This window comes from Scyliorhinus torazame, chromosome 6, assembly GCF_047496885.1.
Source record: "Scyliorhinus torazame isolate Kashiwa2021f chromosome 6, sScyTor2.1, whole genome shotgun sequence".
Taxonomy (NCBI): domain Eukaryota; kingdom Metazoa; phylum Chordata; class Chondrichthyes; order Carcharhiniformes; family Scyliorhinidae; genus Scyliorhinus; species Scyliorhinus torazame.
Genome location: NC_092712.1, coordinates 26461928 through 26487374, shown reverse-complemented (window position 1 = coordinate 26487374; position 25447 = coordinate 26461928). Strand labels below are relative to the sequence as shown.

Here is a 25447-nt window from a genome sequence, read left to right as displayed (position 1 = left end):
GGTCCCATACACAGGCATCAGCTCCAGATCCCATACACAGGCAACAGTCCCAGATCCCATACACAGGCATCAGTCCCAGATCCCATACACAGGCGACAGTCCCAGATCCCATACACAGTCGACAGTCCCAGATCCCATACTCAGGCGACAGTCCCAGATCCCATACACAGGCGACAGTCCCAGATCCCATACACAGGCGACAGTCCCAGATCCCAGACACAGGCGACAGTCCCAGATCCCAGACATAGGCGACAGTCCCAGATGCCATATGCAGGCGACAGTCCCAGATCCCAGACACAGACGACAGTCCCAGATGCCATGCACAGGCATCAATTCCAGATCCCATACATAGGCGACAGTCCCAGATCCCGTACACAGGCGACAGTCCCTGATCCCAGGCACAGGCGACAGTCCCAGCTCCCACACACAGGTGACAGTCCCAGATCCCAGACACAGGCGAAAGTCCCCGGTCCCATACACAGGCATCAGCTCCAGATCCCATACACAGGCAACAGTCCCAGATCCCATACACAGTTGGCAGTTCCAGATCGCATACAAAGGTGACAGTCCCAGATCCTAGACCCAGACAACAGTCCTATATCCCATACACAGGCATCAGTCCCAGATCGCAGACACAGGCGACAGTCCCAGATCCCGTACACAGGCGACAGTCCCAAATCCCAGACACAGGCGACAGTCCCAGATCCCATACACAGGCGACAGTCCCAGATCCCAGACACAGGTGACAGTCCCAGACCCCATACACAGGCATCCGTCTCAGAGCCCATACACAGGCGACAGTCCCAGATCCCATACTCAGACGACAGTCCCAGATCCCATACATAGGCGACAGTCCCAGATCCCAGACACAGGCGACAGTCTCAGATCCCATACACAGGCATCAGTCCCAGATCCCATACACAGGCGACAGTCCCAGATCCCAGATACAGGCGACAGTCCCAGATCCTATACAAAGGCGATAATCCCAGATCCCAGACACAGGCGAAAGTCACTGATCCCATACACAGACGGCAGTCCCAGACCCCATACACAGGCGATAGTCCCAGATCCCATACACAGGTGACAGTCCCAGATCCCAGACACAGACGACAGTCCCAGATGCCATACGCAGGCGACAGTCCCAGATCCCAGACACAGGTGACAGTCCCAGATCCCAGACACAGGCGACAGTCCCAGATCCCATACACAGGCGACAGTCCCAGATCCCAGATACAGGCGACAGTCCCAGATCCTATACAAAGGCGATAATCCCAGATCCCAGACACAGGCGAAAGTCACTGATCCCATACACAGACGGCAGTCCCAGACCCCATACACAGGCGATAGTCCCAGATCCCATACACAGGTGACAGTCCCAGATCCCAGACACAGACGACAGTCCCAGATCCCAGACACAGGCGACAGTCCCAGATCCCATACACAGGCGACAGTCCCAGATCCCAGATACAGGCGACAGTCCCAGATCCTATACACAGGCGACAGTCCCAGATCGCAAACACAGGCGACAGTCCCAGATCCCGTACACAGGCGACAGTCCCAGATCCCAGGCACCGGCGACAGTCCCAGATCCCACACACAGGCGACAGTCCCAGATCCCACACACAGGCGACAGTCCCAGATCCCATACACAGGCATCAGTCCCAGATCCCATACACAGGCGATAATCCCAGATCCCAGACACAGGCGAAAGTCCCTGATCCCATACACAGACGGCAGTCCCAGACCCCATACACAGGCGACAGTCCCAGATCCCATACACAGGCGACAGTCCCAGATCCCAGACACAGACGACAGTCCCAGATGCCATACGCAGGCGACAGTCCCAGATCCCAGACACAGGCGACAGTCCCAGATGCCATGCACAGGCATCAGTTCCAGATCCCATACACAGGCGACAGTCCCAGATCCCAGACACAGGCGACAGTCCCAGATCCTATACACAGGCGACAGTCCCAGATCGCAGGCACAGGTGACAGTCTCAGATCCCATACACAGGCAACAGTCCCAGATCCCAGACACAGGCGACAGTCCCAGATCCCAGACACAGATGACAGTCCCAGATCCCATACACATGCGACAGTCCCAGATCCCAGTCACAGGCGACAGTCCCAAATGCCATGCACAGGCATCAGTTCCAGATCCCATACAGAGGCGACAGTCCCAGGTCCCAGACACAGGCGACAGTCTCAGATCCCATACACAGGCGACAGTCCCAGATCCCAGACACAGGCGACAGTCCCAGATGCCATGCACAGGCATCAGTTCCAGATCCCATACACAGGCGAAAGTCCCAGATCCCAGACACAGGCGACAGTCCCAGATCCTATACACAGGCGACAGTCCCAGATCGCAGGCACAGGTGACAGTCTCAGATCCCATACACAGGCAACAGTCCCAGATCCCAGACACAGGCGACAGTCCCAGATCCCAGACACAGGTGACAGTCCCAGATCCCAGACACAGATGACAGTCCCAGATCCCATACACATGCGACAGCCCCTGATCCCAGTCACAGGCGACAGTCCCAAATGCCATGCACAGGCATCAGTTCCAGATCCCATATACAGGCGACAGTCCCAGATCCCAGACACAGACGACAGTCTCAGATCCCATACACAGGCGACAGTCCCAGATCCCAGACACAGGCGGCAGTCCCAGATGCCATGCTCAGTCATCAGTTCCAGATCCTATATATAGACATCAAGCCAGATCCGATATACAGGAGTTAGTCTCACATTGTATATACAGGCATCAGTTTCAGATTCTATATTCAGGCATCAGTTTCAGATCCTATATACAGGCACCAGTCCTGGATCATCTATATCGGCATCAGTCCCAGATCTTATATACTGATCTCAGTCCCAGGTCCTATATACAGGTGTCATAATAGTGCCCTATTATTGAAAAATATCGCTTATTGTCCCAAGTAGGCTTCAAATGAAGTTACTGTGAAAAGCCCCTAGTCGCCGCATTCCGGGGCCTGTCCGGGGAGTCTGGTACGGGAATTGAACCGTGCTGCTGGCCTGCCTTGGTCTGCTTTCGGTGTGGATTTCTCCAGATGAATTTTCTCAACGTAAGAATATAATTGAGAAAATGCTACATAGCCCCAGTAAGTCCACCCTCCTGTAGTCCACCTACAAGCTGTAGTTGAAGGAAAAACTATTTGGAACTGTTCTTTTATGTCAACATCTGCAGCTTGAGCTATTTATAAAATGCTCCAAGTGACCATTACAAAGTCTCGTGTGAAGGAAGACTTGCATTTATATCTTGCCTCTCATGATCCCAGTTGTACCAAAGCGGTGAAGTGGTGTGGCTTATTTTCATAACACACTACTGATAACTATTCAGGAAAACTATTGGCTTTAAGCTGTGTGTGTGTTTGGCGTAGTTGAATGTGCTGGCTTGATTTTCCTGCAAAACCTGCTGAAAACTACAATTTTGGTAATGTTCAGAAAAGTTATGTATTTTCTTTTATTTCCTGTTCTTTTCATGCACTTAATGATTTGTTGAGCTGCGCGCAGAAAAATACTTGTCACTGTCCCTCGGTACACGTGACAAAAACAAAATCCAATCCAATCCTGTATACAGGTGTCAGTCACAAGTACCATATACAGATGTCAGCCCAGATCCCACAGACAGACAGCTGTCCCAGATTCCATAATCAAATGTTAATGCCTGATCTTATATACAGGCATCAGCCATCAATCCCATGTCCAGGCTTCAGTCGCAGGCCCTGTGCATCGTTTTCAAGTGACCTTTAGACTTAATTCCAGATTTTCTTAGAATGTATACATCTATAAAATAATGGTGAGTGAGTTATAAAGGTCTGGAATGAGCTGCCTGAAGAATCATAGATCATAGATCATAGATTTTACAGTGCAGAAGGAGGCCATTCAGCCCATCGAGTCTGCACCGGCTCTTGGAAAGAGCACCCTACCCAAGGTCAACACCTCCACCCTATCCCCATAACCCAGTAACCCCACCTCACACCAAGGGCAATTTTGGACACGAAGGGCAATTTATCCTGGCCGATCCGCCTAATGTTGGAAGCAGGATTAATAATAAGTTTGAAAATGGAATTGCACAAGTTAAAGCGGCTATTGGCCGTGCTCTCCAACCTAGTGTCAGTGTGTGGATTAGTGGTGGAGTAATAACTCATTAACCCGTGGATTGTGGATCTGAAATGTTATAAGGATTTTCTTTCCTCATTCATTACAGAATCGCTGAGACTCAGAAACAATCAGAGATAAATATTCCGAAGCTCATCCTGAATCTGTACAACGCACCTGAACTTATCAAAGATCGGATGAATAATTCCTTTACCTACCAATCAGCCATTTTAGGAACCACAAGTAAGAGATGGTAGCTTTTCTATATACAATGGGCTGGTGGCAATGTTTATGCGTGTGGTACCCTCAATAACGACGCTTAGAGTGTAAACGGTAAAGAAGGCTTTAATAAACTAAGAACTAGACTAGTGCTGAGACGTGTGCTAACAGCTACGCCGCCCACAAGGCGGCCCCTTATATACGGCTCCCAGATGGGCGGAGCCGGAGGCGGAGCTCCCCAAGGTTCCAAGCCCGGTCTTAAAGGGGACATCACCTTACATGATGACAAGGGTACAGTGTTAGAGTAACCGTTCATCACAATGCGTAAACAGAGGCAGCAACAGTCTTCAGGAGGCTCAAGACAGACTGGTGAAATGGCAAACATTTTAAAAATTCATTTACGGGATGTGGGCGTCGCTGGGTGGGCCAGAATTAATTGGCCATCCCTGTTTTTACCTTAAGCGGTTGATGGTGAGCTGCCTTCTTGAATCGTGGCAGTCCATGTGGTGTAGGTACACCCACAGCGCTGTTAGGGAAGGAGTTGCAGGATTTTGACCCAGTGAAGGAACGGCCGATATATTTCCAAGTCAGGATGGTGGGCGGCTTAGAGTGAAACTTCCAGCTGGAGGTGTTCCCATGTGTCTGCTGCTCTTGTCCTTCTAGGTGGTAGAAGTAACAGGTTTGTATGGTGCTATGAAAGGATGCTTGGTGAATTTCCTGCAGTGCATCTTGTAGAGGCAATCATGACTGTCCCTGTGCATCAGTAGTGGAGGGTTTGAATGTTTGTGGGTGGGGGAGCAATCAAGCGGGGCTGCTTTGTCCTGGATGGTGTCGCACTTCTTGAGTGTTGTTGGAGCTGCTACTCATCCAGGCAAGTGGAGAGTATTCCATCACATTCCTGGCTTGTGCCTTGTAGATGGTGGTCTGGCTTTTGGGGTGTCAGGAGCTGAGTTACTCTTCCAGAATTTCCAGATCTAATCTTCTCTCAGACCACAGCATTTATATGGTTAGTCTCGTTCAATTTCTGGCTGATAAAGAATTGAATGCTCCGTTATGTCTGGTGAATGAGGGGAGTAAGTATAAATTAATTGGCACAATTTTAAAGGGAGTGCGGGGACAGAGGGGTTTGAGAGTATAGGCACGGAAATCGGTGGTAGGACAGGTCGAGAAGACTGTTAAGAATGTATTTGGATTTCTGGATTTTATAAATAATACCAAAAACAAAAGGAAGGAAGGTACACGACACCTTCACAGGAGACTGGTTAGGCTTCAGCTGCCGTCTTGTGTTCAATTGTGGGCATCGCACCTCAGGTTGAGGTTTACTGGAACGTCACCATGAATCTGAAGCTCTCCTCAGAGCAGAGAATGTTAACGGGACGTTTGGTGGAGGTGTTAAAAATCATGTTTGATAGAATAAATATGGAGAAACCATGGGCGGGATTCTCCGACCCCCCCCCCCCCCCGCCGGGTCGGAGAATCGCCGGGGGCTGGCGTGAATCCTGTCCCCGCCGGTTGCCGAATTCTCCGGCACCGGAGATTCGGCGGGGGCGGGAATCGCGCCGCGCCGGTTGGCGGGCCCCCCCCCCCCCCGGCGATTCTCCGGCCCGGATGGGCCGACGTCCCGCTGCTGGAATGCCTGTCCCGCCGGCGTGGATTAAACCACCTCTCTTACCGGCGGGCAAGGCGGCGCCGGGGGGCTCTGGGGTCCTGGGGGGGCGGGCGCGGGGCGATCTGGCCCCGGGGGGTGCCCCCACGGTGGCCTGGCACGCGATCGGGGCCCACCGATCCGCGGGCGGGCCTGTGCTGTGGGGGCACTCTTTTCCTTCTGCCTTCGCCATGGTCTCCACCATGGTGGAGGCGGAAGAGACTCCCTCCACTGCGCCTGCGCGGGGATGCCGTGAGCGGCCGCTGACGCACCCGCACATGCGCCGCCTGGCAATGGCATTGCCGCGCCAGCTGGCGGGGCACCCAAAGGCCTTTCCCGCCAGCTGGCGGGGCGGAAATCAGTCCGGCGCGGGCCTAGCCCCTCAAGGTTAGGGCTCGGCCGTTCAAGATGCGGAGGGTTCCGCACCTTTGGGGCGGCGCGATGCCGGACAGATTTGCGCCGTTTTTGGCGCCGGTCGGCGGACATCGCGCTGATTACGGAGAATTTCGCCCCATATTTCCGCTGGCAACAAGGCCAATAACCAAAGGGTACATAAAAACAGAGAAAATAGGATCAGGAGGAGGTCATTCGGCCCTTCAAGCCCGCTCCACCATTCATTACGAACGTGGCTGATTACCCAACTCAATAACCAGGGGCGGGATTCTGCCGTAACCGACAAGGCAGGCAACTCCGGCACGAAGGAGTGGCGTGAACCACTCCGGCGTCGGGCCGCCCCAAAGGTGCGGAAGGGGCTTGGCGCCATGCCAACTGGCGCCGAAGGGCCTCCGCGGCCGGCGCGAGTTGCCGCATGCGCGGGTGCGCCAGCGAGTGCTGGCATCATCCCAGCGCATGTGCAGGGGGGGTTCATCTCCGCGTCGGCCATCACGGAGGCCCACAGCAGCCGACGCGGAGGAATAGAGTGCCCCCACGGCACAGGCCCGCCCACGGATCGGTGGGCCCCGATCGCAGGCCAGACCACCGTGCCCCTCCCCCCACCCCTGTTCCCCACCCCCTATATCCTTTGATTCCTTTCACCCCAAGTGCTATGTCTAACTATTCTTGAAAACAAAATGTTTTGGCCTCAACTACTTTCTGTGGTAGCAAATTCTATTGGTTCACCACTCTTTGGGTGAAGACATTTCTCCTCATCCCAGTCCTAAATGGTTTACCCCATATCCTTAGACTGTGACCCCTGGTTCTGGGCTTCCCCGCCATTGGGAACGTCCTTCCTGCATCTAACCTGTTACAATTTTTAAAAAAGGTTTAGAATTCCCAAATAATTTTTTCCTATTAAGGAGCAATTTAGCGCGGCCAATCCACCCACCCTGCACATTGTTTGGGTTGTGGGGGTGAAACCCACGCAGACACGGGGAGGATGTGCAAATCCCACATGGACAGTGACCCAGAGCCGGGATCAAACCTAGGACCTGGGCGCCGTGAGGCAGCAATGCTAACCACTGCGCCACCGTGCTACCCTCTCCCTGTTAGAATTTTATAGGTTTCTATGAGAACCCTCCTCATTCTTCTAAACTCCAGCAAATATACTAACCTTTATTGTTGTCCAAACCTGTACCGGTCATGATACCACCCTTGGCCAAAACCCTCAGCACTTCCTTGTGCCGTATCCCTCTATACCCATCCTAACCATGTGTTTGTCAAGATGCCTTTTGAACACCGTTAATGTATCTGCTTCCACAACCTCCCCTGGCAACGCGTTCCAGGCACTCACCACACTCTGCGTAAAAAACCTGCCTCGCACATCTCCTCTAAACTTTGCCCCATGGACCTTAAACCTATGCCCCCTGGTGACTGACCCCTCCATCTTGGGAAAGAGTGCCTGCCCATCCACTCTATCCATGTCCCTCAATCTTGTGGACCTCTATCAGATCACCCCTCAACCTCTGCCTTTCTAAAAACTCTTTCTATTCAGCCTCTCCGCATAGCTAACACCCTCCAGACCAGGCAACACCCTGGCAAACCTCCTCTGCACCCTCTCCAAAGCCTCCACATCCTTCTGGTAGTGTGGCGACCAGAATTGTGAGCAATGTTCCAGGTGCGGCCTTACCAAGGTTCTATACAACTGCAGCGTGACTAGCCAGTTTTTATACTCGATGCCCCGTTCAATGAAGGCAAGCATTCCGTATGCTTTCTTTACTACCTTGTCCACATGTGTTGCCACCTTCAACGATCTGTGGACCTGCACACCCAGATCTCTCTGACTTTCTATATTCCTAAGAGTTTTGCCATTTACGGTACATTTCCCCTCTATGTTAGACCTATCAAAATGCATTCCCTCACATTTGTCCGGACTAAACTTCATTTTCCATTTCTCTGCCCAAGTCTCCAACCTATCTATGTCCTGCTGTATCCTCTGACAATCCTCAACACTATCTACCACTCCACCAACCTTGGTGTCATCCGTGAACTTACTAATCAGACCAGCTACGCTTTCCTCCAGATCGTTTATGTACACTACAAACAACAGAGGCCCAATCCCTGTGGAACATCACTAGTCACAACCTTCCATTCAGAAAAACACTCTTCTAATAATAATAATCGCTTATTGTCACAAGCAGGCTTCAATGAAGTTACTGTGAAAAGCCCCTAGTCACCACATTCCGGCACCTGTTCGGGGAGGCTGGAACGGGAATTGAACCCGCGCTGCTGGCCTTGTTCTGCATTACAAGCCAGCTGTCTTAGCCCACCGTGCTACTGCTACCCTTTGCCTTCTGTGACCGAGCCAGTTCTGTATCCATCCTACCACCTCACCTCTGATCCCGTGTGACTTCACCTTTCGTACCCGTCTGCCATGAGGCACCTTGTCAAAGGCTTTACTGAAGTCCATGTAAACAACATTCACCACCCTCCCCTCATCAATCATCTTTGTCACCTCCTCAAAAAACTCGATCAAGTTGGTGAGGCAAGACCTCCCCTTCACAAAACCACGCTGTCTATTGCTAATGAGTCCATTTGTTTCCAAATGAGTATAAATCCTGTCCCTGAGAATTCTCTCCAATAATTTACCTGCTACCGACGGAGGCTCACCGGCCTATGTTTCCTGGATTATCCCTGCTACCTTTCTTAAACAGCGGTACCACATTAGCTATTCCCCAGTCCTCTGGGATCACACCTGTAGCCAATGAGGATACAAAGATGTCAGTCAAGGCCCCAGCAATTTCCTCCCTTGCTTCCCTCAGTATGTGGCGACTAGGGGCTTTACACAGTAACTTCATTGAAGCCTACTTGTGACAAGAAGCGATTATTGTTATTAGTAGTATTAGTATTCTGGGGTAAATCCCATCCGGCCCAGGAGACTTATCCACCTTAATATCTTTTAAAAGACTCAGTATCTCCTCCTTTTTGATGTGAACACAATCCAGACTGTCCACACACCCTACCCAAGAATCATCTTTCACAAGGTCCCTTTCTTTGGTGAACACTGATGCAAAGTACTCATTTAGTACCTCACCCATTTCCTCTGGTTCAACACATTCCCCTCACTTTCCTTAAGTGGTCCAATCCTTTCAAAGAATCACAGAATTTACAGTGCAGAAGGAGGCCATTCGGCCCATCAAGTCTGCACCGGCCTTTACAAAGAGCACCCTACTCAAGCCCACGTATCTACCCTATCCCCATAATCCAGTAACCCCCACTTAACCCTTTTGGACACTAAGGGTAATTTATCACGGCCAATCCACCTAACCCGCACATCTTTGGACTGTGGGAGGAAACTGGAGCACCCGGAGGAAACCCACGCAGACACGGGGAGAATGTGCAGACTCCGCACAGACAGTGACCCAGACGGGAATTGAACCTGGGACCCTGGAGCTGTGAAGCAACTGTGCTAGCCACTGTGCTACCGTGTTGCCTACTCTCTTGCTTTTTCCATATGAATAAAAAGCTTTGGGATTCACCATAATCCTACTTGCAAGAACCTTTCATGACTCCTCCTAATTTCCCACTTCAGTACCATCCTACTTTCTTTATAATCCTCAAGGGTTTTAACTGCCCACACACCTTCTAGACCGTACAAAAGTCTCCTTTTTCTTTTTGACGAGGTTCACAATATCCCTTGTTATCCAAGGCTCCCTAAGCTTCCCATACTTATCCTTTGTTCTCTCAGGAATGTGACTTTCCTGAATCCTAATCAACTGTCGCTTGAAAGACTCCCACACGTCCGATGTTGATTTACCCTCCAACAGCCGCACCCAATCCAAATTCTTCAATTCCTGTCTAATGTTATCGTAATTTGCCTTTCCCCAGTTTAGCACCTTAACTCGAGGGTTACCCTCACCCCTATCCAAAAGTACCCTAAAACGTACGGAATTGTGGTCACTACTCCCAAAGTGTTCCTCAAACAAACCTCAACCACCTGTCCAGGCTCTTTCTCCAAGGCCAGATCCAGTACTGTCCCTTCCCTAGTTGGACTATCTACATATTGCATCAAGAAGGCTTCCTGGATACACCTTACAAACTCTGCCCCATCCAAACCCCGAGCACTAAGTGAGTCCCAGTCAATATAGGGGAAATTAAAATCGCCTACCACAACAATCCTGTACTTTTGCACCTATCCAATATCTCTCTACCTATCTGCTCCTCTATCTCTCACTGGCAGCTGGGGGGCCTGTAATAAACTCCCAACATTGTGATTACCCCCTTTCTGTTACTGAGCTCTACCCAGAATGCCTCATTGTATGAGGCCTCCGAGGTGTCCTCCCGCAGTACGGCTATAATATTCTCCTTAACCAGTAATGCTACTCACCCACCCCTTTTACATCCCTCTCTATCTCTCCTGAAGCATCTATTTCCTCCAACGTTCAGCTGCCAATCCTGCCCGTATCTAGCCCGTATCCTCAGACTGTGACCCCTGGTTCTGGACACACTCACCATCGGGAACATCCTTCCTGCGTCTACCCTGTCCAGTCCTGTTAGAATTTTATATGTTTCTCTGAGATTCCCCCTCATTCTTCTGAACTCCAGCGAATACAATCCTGACCGACTCAATCTCTCCTCGTACGTCAGTCCCGCCATCCCAGGAATCAGCCTGGTAAGCCTTTGCTGCACTCCCTCTGTAGCAAGAACATCCTTCCTCAGATAAGGAGACCAAAACTGCACATAATATTTCTAGTGTGGCCTGACCGAGCCCCTGTATAATTGCAGCAACACATCCCTGCTCCTGTCCTCGAATCCTCTCGCAATGGAGGCCAGCACACCATTTGCCTTCTTTACCGCCTGCTGTACCCTCAGTGACTGGTGCACGAGGACACCCAGGTCCCGCTGCACATTCCCCTCTCCTAATTTATGGCCATTCAGATAGTTTAAAAAAAAAATGTTTTTATTCTACATTTTCACATTTTCCTTCAAAATTCACACCCCGCCCACAAACAGTAAACGGTAACAAATACAAAATCAATCCCCTTAACAATACCAACGATCCCACCCTCCCACCACCCCAAACAACGGCCCACCTGTCAATATATGCATCCAATAAACCAAACCCTCCCACGGTGACAACAAAAAAACAAAGGAGAAAAAGGATCCGGGACCGCCCATGGTCACCATTGACCTATAGAGTCCCCCCCCCCCCCACACACACACACTCACGCCCTCCAACCTCTGAAAGAGTACCGTACATGATACCCAGGAGTTGTACCCCCCCCCCCACCCCCCGCCCAGTCTCCAACTCCTCCCATCCACTGCCTCTTGTAAACGCCCTCCCCCCAACCACGGTTCCTTCCCCCCAACTTTCCACCCCGGCTAGACCACTCGGACCCTGTTTTGCCAGGCTCCGATGGCCGCAGTATTCCCCCACCTCACTCCCGTTCACTGGCCGGCTTAAAGTCAGATGGCTAGTCAGAGGCTTTTCCCCAGGGTAGAGGGGTCAATTACTAGGGGGCATAGGTTTAAGGTGAGAGGGGCAAAGTTTAGAGTAGATGTACGAGGCAAGTTTTTTACGCAGAGGGTAGTGGGTGCCTGGAACTCACTACCGGAGGAGGTAGTGGAGGCAGGGACGATAGGGACATTTAAGGGGCATCTTGACAAATATATGAATAGGATGGGAATAGAAGGATACGGACCCAGGAAGTGTAGAAGATTGTAGTTTAGTCGGGCAGTATGGTCGGCACGGGCTTGGAGGGCCGAAGGGCCTGTTCCTGTGCTGTACATTTCTTTGTTCTTTGTTCTTTGTAAACCGGCCAGCGTGGAGGCCCCCCGCCCGGGTCCCTTTCCCCCTTGCCCGGCCCTAGGAAAGCCCAAAGATCCCCTTTTAGCACACACACCCCGCATATCCACCTACACCCCAAAGAGCCCTCATTTCGAGTGAAAGTCCCATCCCTTCCCTTGTCCAAATATATACACCATTGGCTCCTTTAGCCCCTACACCCGCACGCAGTGAAACAAAAAAAAAGAAAATACTGTCATGAGGTTCAATCGGCACATGGCCATTTCTCAATTTCTCGGTTCTGCCACAACTCTTCCGCTGTTCCAAAATAAAAGTCCCTGAGCTTGTAAGTCACCCTCAGCTTCGCTGGATATACAATGCCGCACCGCACCTTGCTTAGGGGCAGCACGGTAGCCTTGTGGGTAGCACAATTGCTTCACAGCGCCAGGGTCCCAGGTTCGATTCTGGCTTGGGTCACTGTCTGTGCGGAGTCTGCACATCCTCCCCGTGTGTGCGTGGGTTTCCTCCGGGTGCTCCGGTTTCCTCCCACAGTCCAAAGATGTGCAGGTTAGGTGGATCGGCCATGATCAATTGCCCTTAGTGTCCAAAATTGCCCTTAGTGGTGGGTGTGGTTACTGGGTTATGGGGATAGGGTGGCGGTGTTGACCTTGGGTAGGGTGCTCTTTCCAAGAGCCGGTGCAGACTTGATGGGCCGAATGGCCTCCTTCTGCACTGTAAATTCTATGTTCTAATGTACAGTGCCCTCTTCACCCGGTTGAAGGCAGCCCGCCTCCTTGCCAGCTCCACCGTAAAGTCCTGGTATACACGTATACCAGCTCCAGCCCACTGCACCTCCCGCTTCTGCTTGGCCCAGCTCAGGACCTTCTCCTTCACACTGTACCTACGGAAGCACAGAGTCACTGCCCTTGGCGGCTCACTCGCCTTTGGTACAGGCCTCCACGACCAATGAGCCCGATCCAGTTCATATCGGGAGGGATCCTCCCCCTCCCCCAGTAGTTTTGCCAGCATCGCGGTAAAATACTCAGTCGGCCTCGGTCCTTCAACTCCTTCGGGCAGCCCCACAATCCTCAAATTCTGTCGCCTTGTAGGGGGTGCCATCTCTGCTACTCCACTACTGGGCCGATATCTGGGGTTTGAGTATCTGTGTGTGTCTCTCTCCAGCTGGCACTGAAACTTCAGAGGCCAGGGGATGCCGCACTGGGACACCTCCACGGAAGAGAGCACTGAATCAAGCCTGCCGTTTATCCCTAACCGGAAGCCTGAGGCTTATATCACACAGATATCCAGACCCCCACCACTGCCCAGGTGATTCTCTCTCTTGCCGGTGGTGCAACACCCACCCGGTTCCTACTTCGCTGAAGTAGCTTTCCCAAGAGAGAGAATAGGACACTGCTGTTTATTACCTAACCAGCAGCCTGTCCTGAGTGAATCGCTCAAGATGACCCTAGATTCTCGAACCCGGAATTAAGGTGAGGAATATCTTAACAATGACTTGGTCAGAGATCGCTGGTGAGAGATTGAAGAATTTAAACGACTCCAATTATCAGCAAATCAAGGTTTATTGCAAAACCCAGGTCAAAATCATCAAACAGAAGAAATTATAATAAAATCTTAAACTCTAACACAAACTAAGTCTATTCAGAAAGTACTATAACGGACACAACGTAAAATCTTATTGTTACACAGTTTTAGCAATGACACAGAACACAAATCAAGTCCCCTTCCCCAAAGCCTCAACCACTATCAAAGTCAAGGGAGTTTCGCAAGCTGCTGCAGGGTACTTACAGTCACAGGCTGCAGGAGGTCAAGTCAAAGGTGGAGAGGTCAAGCCAAGAGACCCTCAATCGAAACACAGCCCCTTTTATATCCGTTTTACCAGGCTTTTTCCTGTGTTCGGCCAGCCCCTTTTGCATTGAATCCATAAGGTTTAAAGTTCCCGCTGGTCCTGCCCCCTTTGAGCCGGTCAGACCTGTCAAGATGGGAGTACCTCCCCTAGGTCCGCCTCCAGTCTGCTTTTCGAGATAACGAGGTTGAGCTCCCTTGTGAAGATTTTCAAAGTCTTCCATCTGCTCTGGAGATCGCTGCTATGTTGATGGGGTGTTGATTGGATTCTGCTCTGGTGGAGGCAAAGTCATTTACATCTGCATGGGGCTATGACCATCCCATTGTCCTGCTTGCAGGCAGGCCCCTTACAGCATTACCATGCCCCTTTGTCTCTGTGTTTAATCTTATCTAGTTGTCTGGCTCCTTCTTCCTTGTAGCTCCTGGGGGGGGGGGGGTTGTAAATACCTATGCCCCTACTCGGCTCAGCGGACCAAGCCTGCTGGGAAATTTGGTTACGTTCCCTTGGCTGAAAAGTGTCCAGTTTACAGTCTCTGGGTTTTATCCTTGGGCAGTCCAAAAAGGGCCGAATTGCCCGAAAACCTTACAGCCTGGATCTGTTTTCCAGGTCTTCCACTTTTCCTCGCAGATCCTTGTTAATGTCCATCACCTTCCGCATCTCTTTCCCCATCGAGGCAAGTTGATCACCGTGCTGCAATAACGTCTCCTCCACTTCCTTCAGCGCCTCCCCTTGCTCTCGCACCTCCGCCACTGCACTCGCCACCGCCGTCATCACCGGGGAAACCGCCTCCTCCACCAGCACACTCAAAAGCTCCCTCATCTCCTTCCTCACCGTCTCCATGTATTTTGTAAACTGCCTTTCAAATTCCGCAGCCATCACCTTAGTTATTTCTTCAGCCGTAAGCAGTGCGGCCTTCCCTGGTGCTCCAGCCTCCATTTTCCTTGGTGACCCCGCGGTGACATTTCCACTCCCCGACGGACCTTCAGCTGTTTTCCTTACGGACGTTCCTTTGCTCACCCTCGACATTTTTCTTCACTGTGCCTTCACTCTGCCGCCTCTGTGCCTTCTCCCTGCTTTTGCCGCCTCTGTGTACCCTGGGACCGGGCTTAAAGCCCCGAAAATGCCGTTCCCGAACAGGGGCCCTCCATTGTGCGGCCGCCTCCCACCCGCTGTCACTGGAAATGGGCCATTCAGATAATACTCTGCTTTCTGTTTTTTGCCACCAAAGTGGATATCTTCGCATTTATCCAAATTATTCTGCATCTGCCATTCATTTGCCCACTCACTCAACTTGTCCAAATCACGCTGAAGGATCTCTGCATCCTCCCCCTGTCCAGTTTACAGTCTCTGGGTTTTATCCTTGGGCAGTCCAAAAAGGGCCGAATTACCCGAAAACCTTACAGATGCCCCTTCGATACGTCCCTACCTGCTTGGACCGTATCGACACAGGTGAAGGGCAATCATTTCCTTTTGTGTGGACCGTAGGCCCCCCCTCAACAACATGCGAAACTACAAGTCCCAAGACAGTTCCCTTAATCTAGGCTACCCCTAACTTCATTGAAAGGGAAAGACAAGACCATACTTAATTCAAACACACAGTAACATACACACATTTCACCGGAACCCCAAACGTAAGGGTCCCTGTACATATATCACAATCAAGTAACTGAAACCCGCGAATCCATACACCTATTTACATTTGAATCTCTTTATTTCACTAAGGATCCTCTTTTCTGGGCTGCACTTCGCTTCTTCCCGTTGAAGGCTCTTCATTTTTCCTCCGTCGTCGATACCTGCAGCTGAGAGGTTCAGTACAACTGAGGCGACAGCATAATGTACCCCCTGGTACAACATTTTCTTTGTGGGGACAAACACTAAACCATTCTCAGGCCCCCCTGGTGGTGATCGGACAGTTGTGAGGGTCGATTGGTTGGGCTGTGGGCAGGGGTCGCTTTACCTGAACCAGCAGTTCGGTAGCTTTTACAGTCATCCCTTCCCTGGGCGTTACACATCCCTCCCCACTGCGGTCAATTCATCCCGTTCCCTGGGTTCTGCCACCACCTAACAAAGGTGATCGATGCCCCTTGTGGACATGCCTTGGTAGACCCCCATAAACACAAATAAATGCCCTGGTCAGAAGCCCACCACTTATCCCAGCAAACGGTGATCCTACCCGGTGACCCCGTGATGGTCCGGTAGGTGTTGTTGTCCAGGCGTTCCCAGTCCGAGGACCGATCCCTCATGTCCAGGCTCAGCTTCCTGGGTCACCACCATCTCCCCAAAGGAACGTCCCCCTTACAGGTTAAACACACCCGCCTGCCCTCAGTCACCCTAACCCGGTCAGTCGCCATCTGTATCTCCTCGCAGAGTACAGAGGCCTCTCCATAGGTGAAGCTCTGGTGGCTGGAGTACCTGGTCGAGTTCGACCCCAGCCATCCAGGCCACCTCCCCAGGTGTGAGTAGCGGGTCTGCTCTGTGGCCACCTGGTCTCCCTGTCCGGTAGTGACAAGAGGGGCTCTGCCGCCAGAGCACCCGTAGACGAAGGACTCTTCTGTCTCGCCTCTGCGGAGTTCTCCCGGTCCCACCATCGCCAAGATCATCAGCAAGCTCCACATCGTCGGGTGCCCCATCTGTAAAACAGACAAAACACATCCTTGCCTCTACAGAACTACCTACCTTAAAGTGCATGGCTTCTATCCAGCGGCAGCAGCAGCTCCCGCTTTTAAGTTGGGAAATTGACATGAAATTGCCGCAGCCTGTCTGTGGTTCTGTGTCCACAGCCCAGCTCCATCAGGGTCCTAGTGCCTGCTGCTCAATCATTATATCACTGCACTATGCGCTTCTGTGATCCCACGATCCTAAATAACCCACACACTACTAAACACTAATTAGAACTAGCAGGGGGAAAATGATATATACAATGCCACCCGTCTCCGGGTGGCCAAATTAAAACTGGACCCCGCTATACTGGGGCAGTTCACCTGTTTGGACCAACGGCTCGGGCCAGACCGTCCCCTCCCGGGGGTTCGGGCTGCCCCTTGCCTCTCCTTCCCCAACAGGGTTCGGGGATCCCTCAGCGCTCCCTTCTACTCGGGCCCCCTTACTGCGGGACCGGGTTCTAGGGAGGTGTGATGGGGACCATCTTACAGGGGGCTTGGAGACCCGATTGCTCCTTCGTCCCCTGGATGGTTCCCACGCCCAAGGTGATACCTCCCTCTCCTCTGCCTCCCTAGCCTCTATACTAAGGCAGGCCACCTGACCCACAGGTAATGGCTTGGGAATCGTTACTGTCCCTGGGCTGGGTGCTTGCAGCACTGTCGGTTTCTTTGGGACTGCCCCTTCGGGACAGCACCTTGTCACCGGTTGTGTGACCGTGGAGTCAGGGACCTCCCCCACCGTCGTTAATTCTACGGGGGGTTTCTCCACTACCACCCCCAGTCTTCCCCCCCAACTTGCTCTTTCTTGCCCTTATGGGGTGGAACAATTTAAATTGGCTGATGTGGCGTTCGCATGGGTCCCACCTTAAGGGATTTAAACTGCAAATAGCCGCTGAGGCAGCCTCCAGAATGGGACCCTGCACCTGGACCGGACCAGGGTCTGGGGCTAGAACTACCCCTGCGCTCCCTTTTTCCTGAGGCTGCTCCCTGGGTAGTCATACGGGTTCTTGTGGTGTGGGTGCGGGCAGGTCCTGGCCCGTTGCCATTGCCACCTGTCCCGACCCAGCTGCTAGGCTCTGCAAAAAGGCTAAAAGTTTTTTTAATTCGATGGTTTCCGGGGCAGCTGCTCCTGCCGCCGGGGTCTGACTCTCTACTGCGGGAGCCCTCTCCTCCTTGCCAGGGTTCTCACACTCCCTCTTGAAATGCCCGGCCTTACCACACCCGTAGCATACCGGTCTCTTGTCGGAGGTCCGGGTGCCCTCATGCTTCCACTCTCTCTTAGGGGGTGCTGGCGCGATTTCATGCACCTTACCCTTAAGGGGCTTTTCCTCACTCCTCTCCCCATTGCGATATGCGAGGGTGAGTTTCCTAAGGACCTCTGCCTCATTAAGGTCCGGGGTCTGCGGGTCGAACCAGTGTTCGGCTTTTGCCCTAACGTTAGGGAGACAGTTGGCTACTAGGGTCTTTAGCCAGTGGGCTGTTCTCTCCCCTAAATTCTGTCTATCCGCGGGGACCCCGCACGCCTCCACATAGACAATCCACAGCCTGTCTGCGAACATAGTGGGAGATTCCCCTGGTTGCTGCTTGGTTTCCCCCACCCTCATGAAAGGGCTCCCCAGATTCAAACCCATTGCCTCCAGCACAGCAGTCTGTGCTGCCGCCCATGTGTCAGATTGTCCCCCATTCCCGGAGATCACTGCCCTGCATAGCTGTGCATCTAGGGTCATCAGGAGCATCCTTACTTGCTCCCCCTCGTCGCAGTCATTAATGCTGGCTGCCTGCTCCACCTCCATAAAATGAAGCGACGGATCCCCTTTTGGAGTTAGCCTGGGAACGTGGGCCACCATCCCCCTGAGCGCGGATGCCCCATGAGGAATGATAATGTCGCCCTCAACCAGTCCCCTATTTGCCAGCCCCGCCGGGGGACCATACCTTCTCTGCCTGACAGGGCACATCTGCCCTACCTGGGGTTCCTGCTCCTCCGCCTCCCCGGCGTCCAGCTCTCCTGCCCCGTTGGGTAGCCCCCCTGTCCCCGGGCTAACTACCCATATAGGAGACGCCGCTATCTGGGGATACACCACTGACCCCCCTTGGACCTGCCCCTGACCGGGCGGTCCGAACCCTACCTGCTGACCCGGCCCCATCACCGGCATCCCAGGCAGTGGTCTGTCCCCATCCCATGGGGACCCACATACGATACCAGGCGGACACGCCGCCAGCTGGGGGTACCCTGCCGACCCCCCTTGGACTTGCCCCTGAACGTGCAGTCCGATCCCCCCCTGCCGACCCGGACACAATCCCGGCGCCTCAGGAGGCGGTCTATTCCTCTTGGCCTTTGGGGAATCATCCGCTGCGAGGAGCACCTTGCCCCTTGGGAACCCCCCTGGACCTACCAGGTGTACCTGTCCCCTGACCTTGGACAAGGTCTCCTCCAACTCCATTATCCGTGCCTGGCACGGCCCGTGAGCACAGTCCCCTACTTCCTCGCGAGCCACTCGGTACGCTGCCTGGATGTCCCGGAACTTCCCCTCCAGCTTCCTACACTGCTCTGTACTCCGAGCATAGAGTTCCTGGAGCCTCCATTCCTTTGTCTTACCCTCCACTATCTGCCAGTGGAGATATTCCTTCTCGCACCGGTTAGACTCGCTTTCCTGTCGGCTGCCCTGTTTAATTTCTGCCAATTCCTCCCGCAGTCGTTCCGCTGCGCTAGCGCTGTCCCCTGCGCTGGCCCTCACTTCTCCCAACTCCTGCTCTAATTCTTCGACCCTTCGCTCTGTTTTGGCTACCTGCTGGGACAAGCAAACCAGCCAAACTGCCTTCTCCAAGTGCCTTTTGTGTGCCTTACTTTCTGTCCATGCGGCCGCCGCCATTACGGGTCGCTCCGCATTGATTTATTCTGAGACCCAAGGTTTGGTGAGGTTGACCTTTTGCCACATATACGAGGAGATTCTCTCCTCCATTTTACTTCGTTCCCTCACCCCCTCTGCCAAGTCACATACTCCAAACCACCGGGCTCCTGCCGCGGTCGCCATTGTAGGGGGTGCCATCTCTGCTACTCCACTACTGGGCCGATATCTGGGGTTTGAGTATCTGTGTGTGTCTCTCTCCAGCTGGCACTGAAACTTCAGAGGCCAGGGGATGCCGCACTGGGACACCTCCACGGAAGAGAGCACTGAATCAAGCCTGCCGTTTATCCCTAACCGGAAGCCTGAGGCTTATATCACACAGATATCCAGACCCCCACCACTGCCCAGGTGATTCTCTCTCTTGCCGGTGGTGCAACACCCACCCGGTTCCTACTTCGCTGAAGTAGCTTTCCCAAGAGAGAGAATAGGACACTGCTGTTTATTACCTAACCAGCAGCCTGTCCTGAGTGAATCGTTCAAGATGACCCTAGATTCTCGAACCCGGAATTAAGGTGAGGAATATCTTAACAATGACTTGGTCAGAGATCGCTGGTGAGAGATTGAAGAATTTAAACGACTCCAATTATCAGCAAATCAAGGTTTATTGCAAAACCCAGGTCAAAATCATCAAACAGAAGAAATTATAATAAAATCTTAAACTCTAACACAAACTAAGTCTATTCAGAAAGTACTATAACGGACACAACGTAAAATCTTATTGTTACACAGTTTTAGCAATGACACAGAACACAAATCAAGTCCCCTTCCCCAAAGCCTCAACCACTATCAAGGTCAAGGGAGTTTCGCAAGCTGCTGCAGGGTACTTACAGTCACAGGCTGCAGGAGGTCAAGTCAAAGGTGGAGAGGTCAAGCCAAGAGACCCTCAATCGAAACACAGCCCCTTTTATATCCGTTTTACCAGGCTTTTTCCTGTGTTCGGCCAGCCCCTTTTGCATTGAATCCATAAGGTTTAAAGTTCCCGCTGGTCCTGCCCCCTTTGAGCCGGTCAGACCTGTCAAGATGGGAGTACCTCCCCTAGGTCCGCCTCCAGTCTGCTTTTCGAGATAACGAGGTTGAGCTCCCTTGTGAAGATTTTCAAAGTCTTCCATCTGCTCTGGAGATCGCTGCTATGTTGATGGGGTGTTGATTGGATTCTGCTCTGGTGGAGGCAAAGTCATTTACATCTGCATGGGGCTATGACCATCCCATTGTCCTGCTTGCAGGCAGGCCCCTTACAGCATTACCATGCCCCTTTGTCTCTGTGTTTAATCTTATCTAGTTGTCTGGCTCCTTCTTCCTTGTAGCTCCTGGGGGGGGGGGGGGGGTTGTAAATACCTATGCCCCTACTCGGCTCAGCGGACCAAGCCTGCTGGGAAATTTGGTTACGTTCCCTTGGCTGAAAAGTGTCCAGTTTACAGTCTCTGGGTTTTATCCTTGGGCAGTCCAAAAAGGGCCGAATTGCCCGAAAACCTTACAGCCTGGATCTGTTTTCCAGGTCTTCCACTTTTCCTCGCAGATCCTTGTTAATGTCCATCACCTTCCGCATCTCTTTCCCCATCGAGGCAAGTTGATCACCGTGCTGCAATAACGTCTCCTCCACTTCCTTCAGCGCCTCCCCTTGCTCTCGCACCTCCGCCACTGCGCTCGCCACCGCCGTCCTCACCGGGGAAACCGCCTCCTCCACCAGCGCACTCAAAACCTCCCTCATCTCCTTCCTCACCGTCTCCATGTATTTTGTAAACTGCCTTTCAAATTCCGCAGCCATCACCTTAGTTATTTCTTCAGCCGTAAGCAGTGCGGCCTTCCCTGGTGCTCCAGCCTCCATTTTCCTTGGTGACCCCGCGGTGACATTTCCACTCCCCGACGGACCTTCAGCTGTTTTCCTTACGGACGTTCCTTTGCTCACCCTCGACATTTTTCTTCACTGTGCCTTCACTCTGCCGCCTCTGTGCCTTCTCCCTGCTTTTGCCGCCTCTGTGGACCCTGGGACCGGGCTTAAAGCCCCGAAAATGCCGTTCCCGAACAGGGGCCCTCCATTGTGCGGCCGCCTCCCACCCGCTGTCACTGGAAATGGGCCATTCAGATAATACTCTGCTTTCTGTTTTTTGCCACCAAAGTGGATATCTTCGCATTTATCCAAATTATTCTGCATCTGCCATTCATTTGCCCACTCACTCAACTTGTCCAAATCACGCTGAAGGATCTCTGCATCCTCCTCACAGCTCACCCTCCCACCCAACCTGGTGCCATCTGCAAATTTGGAGGTAAGACATTTTGTTCCGTCATCTAAATCATTAATATATATTGTGAATAGCTGGGGTCCCAGCACCGATCCCTGCGATACCCCACTAGTCACTGTCTGCCAATTTGAAAAAGACTGGTTAATTCCTACTCTTTGTTTCCCATCTGCCAACCAGTTTTCTATCCATCTCAATACAGTACCCCCAAACCATGCACTTTAACTTTACACTCTAATCTTATGCGGGACTTTGTCGAAAGCCTTCTGAAAATCCAAATATACCACATCCACTGGTTCCCCTTCATCAATTCTACTAGTTGCATCCTCAAAGAATTCCAGTAGATTTGTCAAGCATGATTTCCCCTTCATAAACCCATACTGACTCTGCCCGATCCTGCCTCTGTTTTCTAAATGCTCTGCTACAAAATCTTTGCGAATGGATTCTAGAAATTTCCCCACTACTTACGACAGGCTTACTGGTCTATAATTCCCTGTTTTCTCTCTACCTCCTTGTGGTGGTATGCATTAGAGGTATTACGGGAGGTATTACGGTACCCTGTGATGCCGAGAGGCTATTGGTGGATAGACGCCGGGTCCCGATTGGATCAGCCGCCTACTGGCTCCACCCAGTAAGGCAGAGTATAAGAGCATGGGTTCTCCCAGCAGCCGCATTCTGTAACTGTGCTGCTGGGGAACAAGTCTGCGTAATAAAGCCATCGATTGACACCATCTCACCTTGTCTCGTGAGTGATTGATTGTGCCACACTCCCTTTTTAAATAGTGGGGTTACATTCGCCACCCTCCAATCTGCAGGAACTGTTCCGCAGTCTATAGATTCCTGGAAGATGACCACCAATGAATCCACTATTTCTAGAGCCACCTCCTTCAGTAGCCTGGGATGCAGTCATGGGGAGGCAGTGGCGTAGTGGCATTGTCACTGGACTAGTAATCCAGAGACCCAGAGTCATGCTCTGGGAACCTGGGTTTGAATCCTGCCACTGCAGATGGTGAAATTTAAATTCAATACAAATCTGGAATTTTAAAAGGAATTGAAAGTCCATAAACCAATGTCGATTGTTATAAAAACCCACCTGGTTTACTAATGTCCTTTAGGGAAAGAAATCTGCCATCCTTACCTGGTCTGGCCTCAGGGATGGGCAATAAATGCCAGCAACGCCCACATCCCATGAACGAATACAAAAAATTATTATCAGGTCCTGGGGATTTATCAGCCTTCAATCCCGTCAATTTCCCCAACACCATTTCTCTACTGATATTGCTCACCTTTAGTTCCTCCCTCTCACTAAATTCTTCATTCCCCAACATTACTGGTATCTTATTTGTGTCCTCATTTGTGAAAACAGAACTAAAGTATGTGTTTAGTTGCTCAGCCATTTGTTTGTCCACGATTAGACCTTCCCCTGTTTCTGACTGTAAGGGACCTACATTCGTCTTCACCGATCTTTTTATCTTCATGTACCTATGGACACTTTCACAGTCAGTTTGTATGTTCCCTGCAAGCTTACTTTCATACTCTATTTTCCCCTTCTTAATTAATCCCTTGGTCCTTCTTTGCTGTGTTATGGGCGAGGCGTTTTCAGAACCCCAAAATGTATCATGGAGTTCAACCAACCTCACCCTTTAATGGATTTGTTGCTTTTCCTAGCACACGGCTTGTTCCCTAGGTGTGGGATTACAATTATGGACACGTGGGTTTTTAAACACAGAACACTGTTTATTCCATGAACTCAACTTAACATCTTAAATAAACATTGGATCTCTTAACACCCCTTACTTCAAAGATAACTCAGAAAATATTGCAACAGTAAATACTTCCTTAAAATGTTCCTTCAAACTTCCAAGAGACTTAACACCTTTAAACAGTATCACATCAGGTTAGAGGATATATATAGTTTCTGTAGAATGGCAGAGATATATTAGTTTGGTTGATTTCAGCTCCAGCACCTTGCTTTTCTTCATGCAGCTCTCTGGAAACCCACAGACACACCCAAACTGCTTTCTCAAACCTGGCTTTCTACTTTTGAATCAGCTCACAGCAAAACAGCCAGGCACTTTTAAACTGTTCTCAGCAAAACCAGCCAGGTTCTTTTTTTAGCTGCTCTCAACAAAACCAGCCAGGTTCTTTTCAAAACTGAAACTAAAACCTTGCAAAATAGCTGACCTGAGCTGAGCTCCACCCACTCTCTGACATCACTGTTTTCTTAAAGGTACATTGCTTACACATCCATTTCTTAAAAGCACTCTTGCATGACACCTCCCCCCAAGAAAAAATAAATAAACCATCAACTTCAAGATGGTTTCATTTTTCACTTTTGCACCATCCACTAAGAAATGTACACAGTAAATATACCTTTTCGTTTTAAAAAAAACAACACACTCAAACAGGTATAATAATATAGTCCATTTTTCTTTGTTCTTCTTCCTCCAACCGAAATCCTTCTCGATTGACAGTCTCTTTGAACAAAGTCGCTGCACGATTCATCCATTCCCCTACTCCTCGGCATTTCTCTTTAGAATCAGATACTTTAGTTCAATCTGACCACAGAGTCCCTTGTAATTCTCCAATGCAGGAGCATTGGTGATCACAGCTTTCAGGGAGTCAAATGCCTGTTGAAAGTCCGCTGTCCATTGACATTTTTTAGGTTTCTTTAGCAAGTCCATCAGTGGAGTAATCACACCACAAAACCTTTGCACAAAGGTTCGATCAAATTCATTCATGTTAAGAGATCGCATTATTTCCCTTCGTCTTGAGGGTATCGGAAACTCCTCAAGGAAAATGATTCGGGCTTCTCCAAATTCACTTTCGGCTAGGTTCATCACCAAACCCGCCTCCTGAAGTTGATCGAAGAACTCCATACGCTGTTTTAAATGTTCTTTCCATGTCTGGAAGTTGAAAATAAAAGCAAATTGTCCCACTTTCTCCATGCAATCCTTCAATGGTGGGACAGGATAAGAGTCCGTTCTTGTAACTGCATTCACCTTTCTATAGTCCACACACAACCGTTGGGTACCATCTGGTTTAGGTACCATCACTATGGGTGAGCGCCATTGGCTGCAATCCACTTCAATTATGCCATTCTCCAGCACACTCTCAATCGCTCTGTTAACCTGTGCCAATTTTAAAGGATTAAGTCTATATGGATGTTGTTTGATAGGAACAGCATTTCCCAGATCTACATCATGTATAGACATTTTAGTACTTCCCAATTTATCTCTACAAACTTACCCATGTGATATCAATAACTCTTTCAGATCAGTCCGTTTTTCCTCTGGAAGGTAACTTAACAATTCATCCCAATTTTTAAGAACATCCTCATTTTCCAATTTAATTTGAGGTATGTCAAATTCACAGTCATCTGGATTTGGTTTGTCACTTTGAGTTAGAATCATTAAAACCTCCTTTTTCTCACCTTCCCTTTCAAAATACCTTTTAAGCATATTCACATGACACACTCGGTGAGTTTTCCTTCTATCTGGTGTTTTTACCACATAATTTACCTCACTTAATTTCCTTTCAATCTGATACGGTCCACAAAACCTAGCTTTTAAAGGCTCCTCTACCACTGGTAACAACACTAAAACTTTATCCCCACTGGCAAAACTACG

General features: G+C 50.9%; 1 protein-coding gene across 2 annotated transcripts in view; it reads left to right on the top strand.

The window, feature by feature from the left end:
* Positions 1 to 25447, top strand: part of LOC140424726 (tripartite motif-containing protein 14-like) — an 805674-nt gene that overhangs the window by 55790 nt on the left and 724437 nt on the right. For both annotated transcript variants that reach the window (XM_072508054.1, XM_072508053.1), the window contains one exon: positions 4240 to 4373. In XM_072508054.1, coding sequence (XP_072364155.1) covers positions 4240 to 4373 — 134 coding nt within the window. The remainder of the gene's footprint in view (positions 1 to 4239; positions 4374 to 25447) is intronic.